At 36.2% G+C, this 12,147-nt stretch overlaps 1 protein-coding gene across 9 annotated transcripts in view; it reads left to right on the top strand.

The window, feature by feature from the left end:
- The window catches only part of Ppp1r12b (protein phosphatase 1 regulatory subunit 12B), a 198,770-nt gene that overhangs the window by 44,238 nt on the left and 142,385 nt on the right, over positions 1 to 12,147 (top strand). For all 9 annotated transcript variants that reach the window (XR_009228721.1, XR_006856058.2, XM_058585822.1 and 6 more), the window contains exon 2: positions 8,322 to 8,452. Coding sequence is in view for 7 of the 9 variants with exons in the window: in XM_058585822.1 (XP_058441805.1) it covers positions 8,322 to 8,452 (131 nt within the window). In the remaining 2 variants the exon portion in view is untranslated. The remainder of the gene's footprint in view (positions 1 to 8,321; positions 8,453 to 12,147) is intronic.

Below are 12,147 nucleotides of genomic sequence, written 5' to 3'. Positions count from 1 at the left end.
AACAAATCACTAAAGCAGTTTTTAAGGAGATGGTATCAGGTATTAGAAATAGTCCATGAGCCAGGTGGTATCTTGACTCTGGCCTGGGAACTCTATTTTGGATGCCTCTATATTGGTAAGATGAAAGCATTCAGGTGGCTCTTCAACTCAATATGTGACCTAGGCTAAGTTTCTCCATTTTTAAATGAAAAGTCCTAATGCTTTTTATACCAGCTACCATCTTCTTTCCTTCTTTTAAAGCTTTAAGAATCTTTTTCAAGGACTTCCTTTGATCTGTTTAAGAAAATCATTGAGTTGTTTAGTATTCAGCTCTTATATGCAGAATTTAAAAGAAGGTAATGCCAAAGGGACTTTTTTGCTTATATCCAAGTGCTATATTTACTCAGCTACATATATTCCTTTGACCTAAGACAAAGTTGTACTAGAATTTTTATCACAATTAATAGGCTTCATTTATTGTTTCTCAAAATTAGGATTATTAGTGAGTTAACAAAATAAGAGATTTGGAGATTAGAACTATAAATCTTCTGTTTGAACCATGAGCTTTGAGAAGATGCCTTTATTTTCTGGGCCCTTTCTTTAGTCTTCTTTTTCTTCACCTTAACAAAACCTGCCTTGATGATAAGAGTGTGAGATGTATAGAATTTTGTATAGTACAAAAGTTGACAAGGTGATACTGTAAGACAACTTAATAAGTTTTTCTTCATTTAGGTGAAGACATGGGGTAGAGAAAGATGAGGGAAATATTATTTTAAAGGCAGGTTGTTGGCACATTTATAGCAGGCCTTGTTAGAATCTAGAATGAACATATTTTTTGAAATGTAAGTTTTGTTAACCTTTAGGCAATATGATACTTTTAATTGAAGGAAGATATTCTCTGGTCTCATTTGTAAATGTGTGCACTCTTGGGGCAATATGCCAGCCTACTGAGAACAAAAATCGTAATCAGTGTGGCACTGCATGGAAAATTCTTTACTTATGCTGTCTGTCTTGGCTATCTCTGTTGAAAGGCCCAGATCTGTTTCCAGAGCCTGTCTGACCACTGAGTACGTAATCAGATATAGTTCTCACCATCTGGGAGCCAAACTGTCTCTGCCAGTGGGGTTGTGAGTTTTTCACACAGGGCTGACAGTTGGCTGGGGTCACCTGTCATGTTGGAGCAAACTGCTATTATGATTCTCACGTAAGCAATAGTTACACTGTACCATGACTGGAACGGAGAGACAGGTACTTGGAAGGATTGAGTTAAGTGCTGGGTCAGACAATCATAACTACTAGTATGTTAAAGTCTTTTCATAGTGGTGATCTGATGATGATGGAGATTTCAAGATTTACTGATTGCTTTATTACCTTTGTCACCTTTAGTTTACTTGACATATGATGAAGCTGCCTAGTTAGAGCCAAGGGACTTTGGGTTTAGAGATGTTGGGATTCACAGAGAACTCATAAATCAATACCTTTGTTTTAGTTTCAGCCCTCAGCCAGAATCTCTTCAGTGAAATGCCTGATGTGAGAATTATGGTCAGAGCTTTCTGGATTTTCCTATTTGATTTAAATTGGTTAAAAAAACAAGAAAATTCTATTTAATGTAGTTGTTCTTCTAGAAGGTGGTATAAAAAATTGTGTGTGTGGGGGGGTGATCCTTTTCATCTGGCAAAGAAGAGATCAATCACTGCTGAGGAAAAAGTGAGAATATGGCAGACTCTCGAGGTTCTGATTCCCTACTCTTTGTCCATTGGATTCGTTTCGGTTCCTTCTGTAATAGATTGCCATAGACTTGGTGACTTAAAATAACAGAAAATTATTCTCTTCAGTTCTGGAGGTCAGAAGCCTTTTCAAGGTATCAGCAGGGCAGTGTGGCTTGTTTGCATGCGCCACACCTTGCTTATTAGTTCATCTGTCGGTGGACTATTCGCTTCTTCCACATTTTGGCTACTGGGAATAATGCTTCTGTGAATATGGTGAACAAATCTCTCTTTAAGACCCTGCTTTCAGTTCTTCTGAGTATCTACCCTCAATTCTGTTTTTGAATAGAATGGAAATGGTTATTTTTGATTGTTTGAGGAATTGCCATACTGTTTTCCATAGATGCTACACCATTTTATGTTCCCCTTAGCAGTGCACAGTGTTTTAATTTCCCCTCATCCTTGACACCACAATTGTTCTTCTTCCTTTTTTTTGTTATTGTTAAAGTAGCCATCCTCATGAGTGTGAGATGGTGTATCGATGTAGTTTTAGCTTACATTTCCCTAATGACTAGTGATGTTGTCCATCTTTTCATGGCTTTTGGCCATTTGTATATCATTTGTAAACATGGAGACATGTCTTTTCAACTCTTTTGCCCATTTTTGAATTTCAGGATTTCTTTTATTATTGAGTTTTAGGTGTTCCCTATATATTCAGGATATTATTTCTATTGGATACATGGTTTGCAGTTCTTTTCCCCATACTGAGGATTGTCTTTGATAATTGGTGATGTCTTTTGTTGTATTCTCACAACACATTTGTCAGCATGGTTTGTTGAAATCAAGGCAAACATGGTCTGAAAAACCCAAACTAAGTTAGGCCACTCTAAGCCCGCTTCTAATGTAGCAACTGCCCAGGCACCTGGAGCTGGGTTTTGTGGGAAAGAGTTGTTCACAGGCTGATGCAGGTAACATTAGCATTCTTCGGAGACATAGTAGCAAGGTCAGCTCTTAAAGCCAGCACTTGGTGGTGGTGACAGTTGCAGGCTATTTTGGGAACCAAGGAGGCTTTGTTTTGGAAGGCCTCTGTGTACTCCCAGATTTAACTCTGGCATTGATCAAGCATCAGCCACTTTTGCCTTTGATATAGAGAGAGCAATATCAGGTGCAGTAGAAGGATCATAGTGCTCTTTCCCTGTTTTATTGGTAAAAGCAAGTATTTTCCCTTGGAAAAAGTCCTTGTCAGAGAAATGTGACATGCCAATTTTAGGAAGCTTTAACTGGTAGTTTTTTATAATATTTTTCTAGACTAATATTTAGTCATATCTCCATTTCTTAGGGAGCTTAGATCAAGTTGATATTTTAGTAATCTTCTGTATGTCTTCAGGAGTATGGAATAGAAGGAAAAGGACTTAAGGAAGTTAAATCAGAAGGCATTTGACTTAAAATCAAAGAATTTCCCTGTCATTGTTATGGGTAATATCAAAAGCTTGTTTAGCCTCCTTCTCAAGAAAAGGAAAGGCTCTTTGTCTGGAGGATCAGGATAGCTGTGGGTGGAGGCCCTGGACAGGGTTTTACAGCTGGGCAAATCTGCTCATGCATCGTGCTTCTGATGTGAATGAGTCAGCAGCACAGCTGCAGATGGAGTGGGCAGAAGGACATCTAAATTTAGTCATTATTCACTTGAGAAGGTTTTCAGGGACCATTCGTCACTCATCCATGCTTTAGTCATAGTCCTTCTTCTGGATTCCAAAAAAGAAGAGAGGGAGGGAGGGAGAAATAGTCATTCCAAGGTATTTCATGTGAGTAAATACCTTCTAATTCTCTTGATTGGTATCACAAGAGGGATTCTCTTCCAATTTAACCATGGTGCATACTCTTTCATTAAGGTAGTTCCTGAATTTAGGAACTCACAGGACTTTGAACATCAGAGAGGGAGTTTTCTGAAGTTAGACTTACGAACAAGCTCCCAAGTCTTGCTAATTCAAAGACATTTTTAATCAAACCATTTTTCTCCCATAAGCTACTGGAGGTTGGGGAGGGCTTTGACCGGTAAGGAGTAAGTACATCTTATGTGTGGTTTCTTCCTGGGGAAGTTGCTATTTTGTAATACTGTTGGCTCAGAAACACCTGTTTTTCCAAAGACCTGTCTTCTTTAATCCTCACAGAACCCTGTGAGGTGGGTGGTCTTCCCAACACCATTGATGAGTATGCTGGTATTTTGTTAAATACTCCACGCAAGGTTATATGTATTGGTAGAGCCAGCACACAAACTCCATCTTCTGACCCCACAGCTGGTGCTTTTTACAGTATACAGTAGTCTTTGTGGAGAATGATTTGAGCAGTTCAATTATTTTATTGTCTCTAAATTAATTCCTTAGAGACTGATGGTATCAGATTAAGCCAGTTTTTTATTGCTGTTCTCTCAAACTTCCTTGCAGTGTTATTCCTATGAAAATGCTGTATCAGGGATTTGAAATTTATAGACAACAATGTCACAAAATTGAAAAAGAGAACTGAAGTAGTGATGGAATGAAAGAGATTAAAAAACAGAAAGAGGGGCTGGGGTTGTGGCTCAGCGGTAGAGTGCTCGCCTCCACATGCAAGACCCTGGGTTTGAGCCTCAGCACCACATAATAAATAAGTGAAATAAAGGTATTGTTTCCAACTACAACTAAAAAATAAATATTAAAAAAAAAAAAAACCAGAAAGAATATGTTAAGAGGGAAGGAAAGAGAAAAGGCAGATTTTTCCCATTCTCTAGTTTTGGGGTTTATTTTAGGCCTTCTGGAATGGGCTGCTAACATCTTCAAAATACAAAGAATGACCTTGGAAACATTGGCTTCCAAAAGTCTGCCCGGTGGTAGTGTGGCCACCAGAGCTGTTTTTAGATTTCTTTCAGAGCCAAAGACATTTTACAACCAAGTAAGAAGTAACTGACCTAACTGTCCTGGGCTATACAAATTAAGATTGCACATTTGGTCATCTTGATGGAGGTGTTATTATTAAGGTCAATATTTAGCACAGTCCCTAAAATACTGTCTTCTCCTTTTACTTTGGTGCCCTTTTGAAAAGTACTCTGCTGTAATTTGAGTGTGTGCCCCCAAAGTTCATATATTGAATCTTAATTCTTCAATGCAGCAGTTTTGGAGGTGGGACTAGAGGAAGAATTTTGGGTCCCAAGCGGGGTAGGGCTCTTATAAATGGTCTAATGCCTTTCCCATGGGAAGGGATTAGGAATCTGGTCCCTGTTTCTCTCTAACATTCCCACTTGTCCTTCTACTTCTCACTGTGAGTTAAAGTAGAACAAGACTCTCACCAGATGCCGACACCCAATCTTCAGCTTCTCAGCCTTCGGAACAGTAAGCCTAAATAAAACTCCTTCCTTTATAAATTTCCCAGGCTTTTTTTTTTTTTTTTTTTAATAGCAACAGAAGATGGGTTAAGGCATGCCCACTTCCATTTTTTCACTTAAGGCTTTTATTTAGGTTTTAGTGAGTTACTCTGAAATGAGTTGACTAGACCTTGCCATATGGAATTGCAGACTCAGACATACAACATGTGACCAATGTAATGAGAAGCATAATTACAAAATAGTTAATGCCTTATAGAAGTAAAGGAAGAGTAAGGAGGGAATTGAAGTTGATAAACCTTGAAAGCCTCATAGAAGAAATTAATTTTTATAGCTGCTTTTTGAAAAAGAGACAGTAATGAACACTGGCTATGAGTAATCTGACCTCAAAAGGTCAAGTTGGAGGAATATATTATATTGCATCAAATCAAATCTAGCTTGATATATTTAGCTAATCTCAGTAATTGTTAGAAGATTATCATATGGTCTGGGAAAAATTAACAAAGATGCTTTTTGTGACCAGAGTTAGTTGATTAAATTTTCACTAAATTTGGATCAAGCTTTTTCAGCCATGCCCCTGCTTTTGCGCAGGATTGACAGGAGGTTTATCTCTGGAAGGAATTCCCATAAACGCCCTTGATGTGATGGTATTACTTGGGTCCTGTAGTTACAGGGGTTCTCTGGAGTTCCAAGGTCAATTCTTCTCACAATAATCTTTTACTGTTTTAAACAGTTGCTCATCATCACCATAAAATATCCTTGGTATAGTGGTTCTCAAACTGTTTGATCTCCAGTTTCTTTTATAGTTAAAAATTTATAAATAACGCCCCCTAAAATTTATTCAGAAATGTGTCCCTATTGGTTATTATATTTTTTGAGAAATTAAAAAATATATACTTTTTAATACATTAAAATACAACAGCCTGCTGGGTGTTGTGGCACATGCCTGTAATCTCAGTGATCTGGGAGGCTGAGTCAGGAGAATCGAAAGTTCAAAGCCAGCCTCAGCAACTTAGCGAGGCCCTAAGCAACTTAAGCAAGAACATGTCTCAAAATAAAAAATAAAAAGAGGGGTGGGGATATGACCCAGTGGTTAAGTACCCCTGAGTTCAATCAATCCCCAGTGCCTAAATAAATAACAGCAGCCCATTACTTATTAGCATAAACTATATATTTTAATTAAAATAACTATACTTTTTAAAACATCAGAAAGTGGCATTTTTTTACATTCTTACAGATCTCTTTTAATATTTGCATCTAATCTGTTGTGACATCTTGTTTTACTTAAAATTCATAAAGAAAATCTAGTCTCACACAGATACATATTTGGAAAAATGAGGAGTATTTTAATAGCCTATTCAGACAATTGTGGATTTTGCTCTTGTGTACTATATCAAAACTCTAATTACTGGTAGTCTCTTAAATGTTAGTTGCAATGTGCAAGCTAAAACCATATCAGTGGACTTGTTTTTACTCTGTCACATTAAAACCCATTGGTCAAGCTGGGCAAGGTGTTGCACACCTGTAATCACAGCGGCTCAGGAGGCTGAGATAGAATTGTAGGTTCAAAGTCAGCCTCAGCAACTTAGTGAGGCCCTGAGCAACTTAGCAAGGCCCTGTTTCAAAATATAAAATAAAAAGGGCTCAGTGATTAAGCACCCATGGGTTCAGTATCAAAAAAACAAAACATTGGTTTAACTTGTATTTTCAATGTATGTTTTCCCCATGTCCAATTTTCTATCACCATGCATTTGGTTATTTGGAAAACACAGGTTCATTGTGTTAAGCAGATCTTCCAAATGTAAACACATTATAATTCTTTATATAATATTAACAAACACACTTGTTGGTAGTCCCATTGTGAACATCAGCAGAATATTAGGAAGCTTTCAATTTCATGGTGGTAGTTTTATTTCGCAAAATTCCTGTTTTCACTTGCATGGCCAAATTCTACCACTGACACAAATACTAGTTATTTAATTTGAGGTGAGAATACTAGTTATTTTATTTGAGGTGAGAAGCTCACTTTTTTCATTTTCAAGCCTGAGGAACAATGAGTTATCTGTCAGTTATTCTTTTGAGTAGAAGTAGTGTTTTATGAAAAAAGTAGGTAGTTCATCTGGCAAATCAAACACATAACACAAATGCTTTTTCTAGAAACAACAATCATACTTCAGTTCCACAGAAGTGCTGCAAATATACTTCCTATTTTATCACAGAGTAATAAAAAGACTAATATTCAAGGATTTAGATTTAATAAAATTAGTAATTTTTACTGCCTCATCAAGGTCATTCTTAAGTGGAATTAGCTTTTTTTGGTGCTGTTGCCTTGATTTCTGCTAAGGCATGAGCAGTTTTACCCAACATTGCTTTTGCATCATTAGTGCAGATGTCAAAACAATGAAAAAAGTATAAAATCTCCTAATATTATTGTGAAAATAATTTTGATTTGGTTAATGGATTTTTTTTCTCAGTTGAAATTTTGATTGATTGATTATTTATTTAAAGAAGAGGGTCCATAGGTGAGTTTTTAAAAGGTGTCTCATTTGTCTGAGCCCTGAAATATCTCAAGTGTTTTAGGACCATCTAAACCTGATATAATGATTATCTTTGTCACCATGAACCTTCTACCTCCATTTTATTCTGTAGATTATCAAGAGAGCTTTTTGTAGATCTCATTGCTATTTGTGACTCTTTTCTTCTAGACTGATAGGCCTAAAGCCTTTATTTAAAACCCTTCTGCATTCTTCCCTAATTTCTGGTAGGAGGTGGGCAGATAAGGATCCCTGATCATCTGTAACTATAAACATCCTTTGCCATATTGTTTGAAGCCATTCAGAAAATACATGAAAAAAATACATTTCTTTCATTTGAAATGATCCCCCTTTAGTAATCCTATAGTCTTAAACTATAACTTCCTACTGAGAAAATTACATCTGATAGTATGTGATTATTTTCCTTTAAACTTTGTAAGCAAGTCAGTACTTATCAAATTTCTAACATGCTTTCCTTTGTATATTGTAATGATGAAACAGCTTACCCATTTAGAAATCATTTTTACCCACTTCAGAAATCAATTTTATAATTAATCAAATAGGTACTATAAATAATAGTCCTATAGCACTTCTAAGTTTATAAGTCATGTTCTGCACATTTTGTTTGGAAAACATAAAAATTAATGTATTATTAGAACTGCTGGATATTGTCATGTCCAGAGTGGTGCCTATCACATAGTAGAACTCAATAAATTATTGTTGAATAAATGAATGGACTTTTCTTTTCAGGCCTGTATTGATGAAAATTTGGACATGGTGAAGTTTCTGGTTGAGAACAGAGCCAATGTAAACCAGCAAGACAATGAGGGATGGACACCCCTTCATGCAGCAGCTTCCTGTGGCTATCTCAATATAGCAGAGTGAGTTTCTGTTTGGGTTTGGTAGGAATAACCTTCATTTCTCTGCTCATAGAATTTGGATTTCATAAATAGTCATAATCTCTGTTATTAATTGCAAATTCACGGAGTTGACTATTTTTAAAGACTAATTGTATGTTTTACATAATTGCTAAATCTATAGTTTCTTAGTTGAAAGTTTTTGTTTGCTTTCATCTTCATATAATTTGTATTTGCTGGATTATGCAGTTAGATTCTGTCTGGTGCACTTTCTGGATTCACTTCTGAAGAACTCTAGCAGGGCACATGAGTAAGCAGGCTGCAATTTTTTTTCTGGATGTCTTCATAAACCTGTTGTTTTTGTTTGCTTTTTAAATTAGTGTTTACAATGGAGTTTCATTCAGCCATAAAAAAGAATGAAATTGTGTCAAATGCAGGAAAATGGATGGAACTTGAGAGTATTCTGTTAAGCAAAATAAGCCAAACTCAGAAAGTCAAAATTCATGTTTTCTCTAATATGTGAAAGCTAGAGTAGAAAAAAGGAAAACAAGTAGGGTGAGAATCTTATGAATCAAAGGAGATCAGTAGAGTAGAGGAAAGAGACCAGAGAGAGGAAGGAGAAAGAAAGGAAAATATTGGTGAATGATTTTGACCAAATTATATTGTTATATTGTGTGCATAAACAAATATGTAAACAGATCCCACCATTATAACAACTATAATGTACCAGTACAAATATGGAGGGGAAAAAAATCAATGCTTAAGGCCTAGGGTTGTAGCTTAGTGGTAGAGCACTTGCCTAGCATGTGTGAAGCACTGGGTTCAATTCTCAGCACCACAGATAAGTAAATAAAGGTCTATCAACAGTTTAAAAAAATTTTAAAAAATCAATGCTTAATACAAACAAAGGTGAAAATAACTGGTATGCTGGTATTTAGTAGAAGAAAGAACCTAAACATGTGGAACCAAGGAAGGGTAGAGATTGACATGTGTTCTCTACATTGGTTGAATGGATATGTTTAATAAAATAACAGTAGTAGCTATTAACTTCCATGACAACTAGTTGCCCCTCCCTTGGGCAGAAGAATTCTGACTACATTATGTCTGAGATATAAGAGGCACTAAAAAAATGTCTCTTATAAGAAAGAATGATCAGGAAGGTTATTTTTACTTAGGAAAGAGGCTTTGGTGGTTGAAACATCTTTAAAATGAAGCAATTGTGTATATTCTAGATGAAGGAAAATTTATATTGATACAATAAATTCTTTATCACAATGTGTGTGGTCCTTTAGAAATGAGATTGCTTGTTTTAAGGCCTTTTTCAGTGATTATGATTAGAGCTCCATTACATCTCTCTTATTTAGCAATCAGAAGTGAGAATGACATTGGCAGCTTATAGAGGTCTGAGAATAGCTTCCCACAGAATCTGATTTGCCCACATTTCCTGTGGGAGACCCTGTCTTGAGCCAGGGATGTTCATTGGGAGAAGTTAAACAAAGGGGTTCGGGGCTGGGGAAACAGTAGGCAGCATCACTGGGTTGCTTGTTCAGAGAAGCAGAGGACTGCTCAGTCTGAAAGCTGAAAGAAATGAATAGTGTAGTTTCTTGCCTCTTATTTCCTTACTGTATCCTAAATTAGTAAAAGTCAGCCACCTCTTTATCCCCTAGGCTGTGCCCATTTCAAAGTCTCATAGGAAAGGCTCCCATTCTCAGCCTTATTCACCAGTGCCAGCATTTTGATGTCCAAGAGTTAAAGAGATTTCTTTGTCAAATAAATTTGATTTTATTTAATAAGAAATATAGAACATATTGGCCCTGCATTTTTGAGAATTGATTAATTTGTTCAGGTGGCATGTTTGTGATATTTGAGCTACCAAATCTCGTTACATTCATGAATTCACTTCTTTTCATCCCCCTCCCCTCCACACACACTTTTCTAGAGGAGCTTATGCTTAGAATTAGGATCATTGTGTTGGTTGGCATCACACTCCTGTGAAGTTGAGTACAGAAAAATGATTTTAATGAGACTTTTTTAATAGTAGTTATTTTAATTCATTTTTAAAACATAGTTCCTTTAGAAAAATGTTCAAAATTCAGAAATCTCCTGCTCAAATATTACCCTGAATGAAGTGAATCTATCAGTTACTATTTCTTCATCTAATTATTACAAATTAGATCTATGAAAGTTTGATCATGATTGACCTGATATAGACCAGAATCCATTGCAGAGCTGGAGTGGTAGTAGGGATGACCTTCTCTTTCATTATGCATATTGTTACTAGACAGATTTTGTTTTTACGGTCATTTTTTTTTTTTCAATATGTAGCCTTTTTTTGGGGGGGGGGGCATTACTGGGGATCAAAGCCCAGGCCTCCTGAATGCCAGGCAAGTGCTCTACTACTGAGCTATACTCCAAGCCCTTATTATTTTTATTTTGAAACATGATCTCACTAAGTTGTCCAGGTTAGCCTCCTAGTTTCTAGGATTTCAGGCATGTGCCACCATGCCAGACTGTGGCATTATATTTAATATGATGGAAAACAATTGTTTATACTATTCAATTTGGCCTCAGAGCCAATGAAGAATGTTTCAGTTAAGATCAGTCCCTGGCCATCTTGTCATTTTTCTTTTTGGGGGGAGGGCATTGGGAATTGAACCCAGGGGTGCTTTACGACTGAGCCATATTGCCAGTCCTTTTTATGTTTTATTTTGAGAGGGGGTCTTACTACATTGCTTAGGGTTTCACTGAGTTGCTGAGGCTCGCTTCAAACTTACAATCATTCTGTTTCAGCCTTCTGAGCTGCTGGAATTATAGGTGTATGTCACTACACCTGGCCTCTTTTTGTATCTTAAAGATCTTACATTTTGCATTCTTATTCCCAGGATCATTAGGAACTCCAATTTTCACAGAAGTAGAAAAGAATAAAAAGTAAACCGACTTTCTAGGAAGAATCAAATACATTCTATTTCATGTTCTGTGATGAATTTTTTGTCTCATGTTTGTACTCAGTATGGTACATCAAAAGGAGGTTTAGAGGTTATTTTTTTCCTCATTTCAACTTAAGTTGAGGCTTAATATTAGTTAACTGGGTATTAGATTTTTAAAAAATATTTATTTTTAGTTATAACAATATGTTTTTTTAAAAAAAAAATTTTAATGTGGTGCTGAGGATCTAGTAGCTGGTTTGATAGGGCCTCAGTAAATGTTTGTTAATTTCAAACTGGTGCCTAAAATGGTGCCTTACCATTGAGCCATATCCTGAACCCTTTTTATTTTGTATTTTGAGACAGGGCTGTGCCTCATGCATGGTAGGCGAGCATTCTACCTCTGACCCCCAACCCCAGCCCTGGGTATTAGATTTTTATTATCAATAGTGTTTGTTTAACTTAGAAATAGCAGATTGACCCAAGGGTGAAACATTTAGTTTGGCTTTATAGTTTATTGGGATGCTACATTTAATTTCCTTTCTTTCTCCCATAAAAAGTAGCAAAAAGGCCTTTTATCAGTAATGCATTAGAAAGAATAGGAAGGCTTTATTTTCTAAGGACATATATATTGAGCTAATAGTTATTTCTGAGCCTCTGGACACCTATAAGGATCCTTAGGGTAAAGTAGATACTATTTCATAGGTTGACATTTATTCTTGTTCAGGTAAAAGTGTAAAACTAAAGAAGTTTTACTTTTTTCCCTAAAACAGGAGAATAAGGGAAACTAGAGAC

Source organism: Marmota monax, unplaced genomic scaffold, assembly GCF_021218885.2.
Source record: "Marmota monax isolate L192 unplaced genomic scaffold, Marmota_monax_Labrador192_F-V1.1 WCK01_AAM20220418_F8-fsc00099, whole genome shotgun sequence".
Classification (NCBI taxonomy): domain Eukaryota; kingdom Metazoa; phylum Chordata; class Mammalia; order Rodentia; family Sciuridae; genus Marmota; species Marmota monax.
This window is presented reverse-complemented; position numbering and strand designations above follow the sequence as displayed.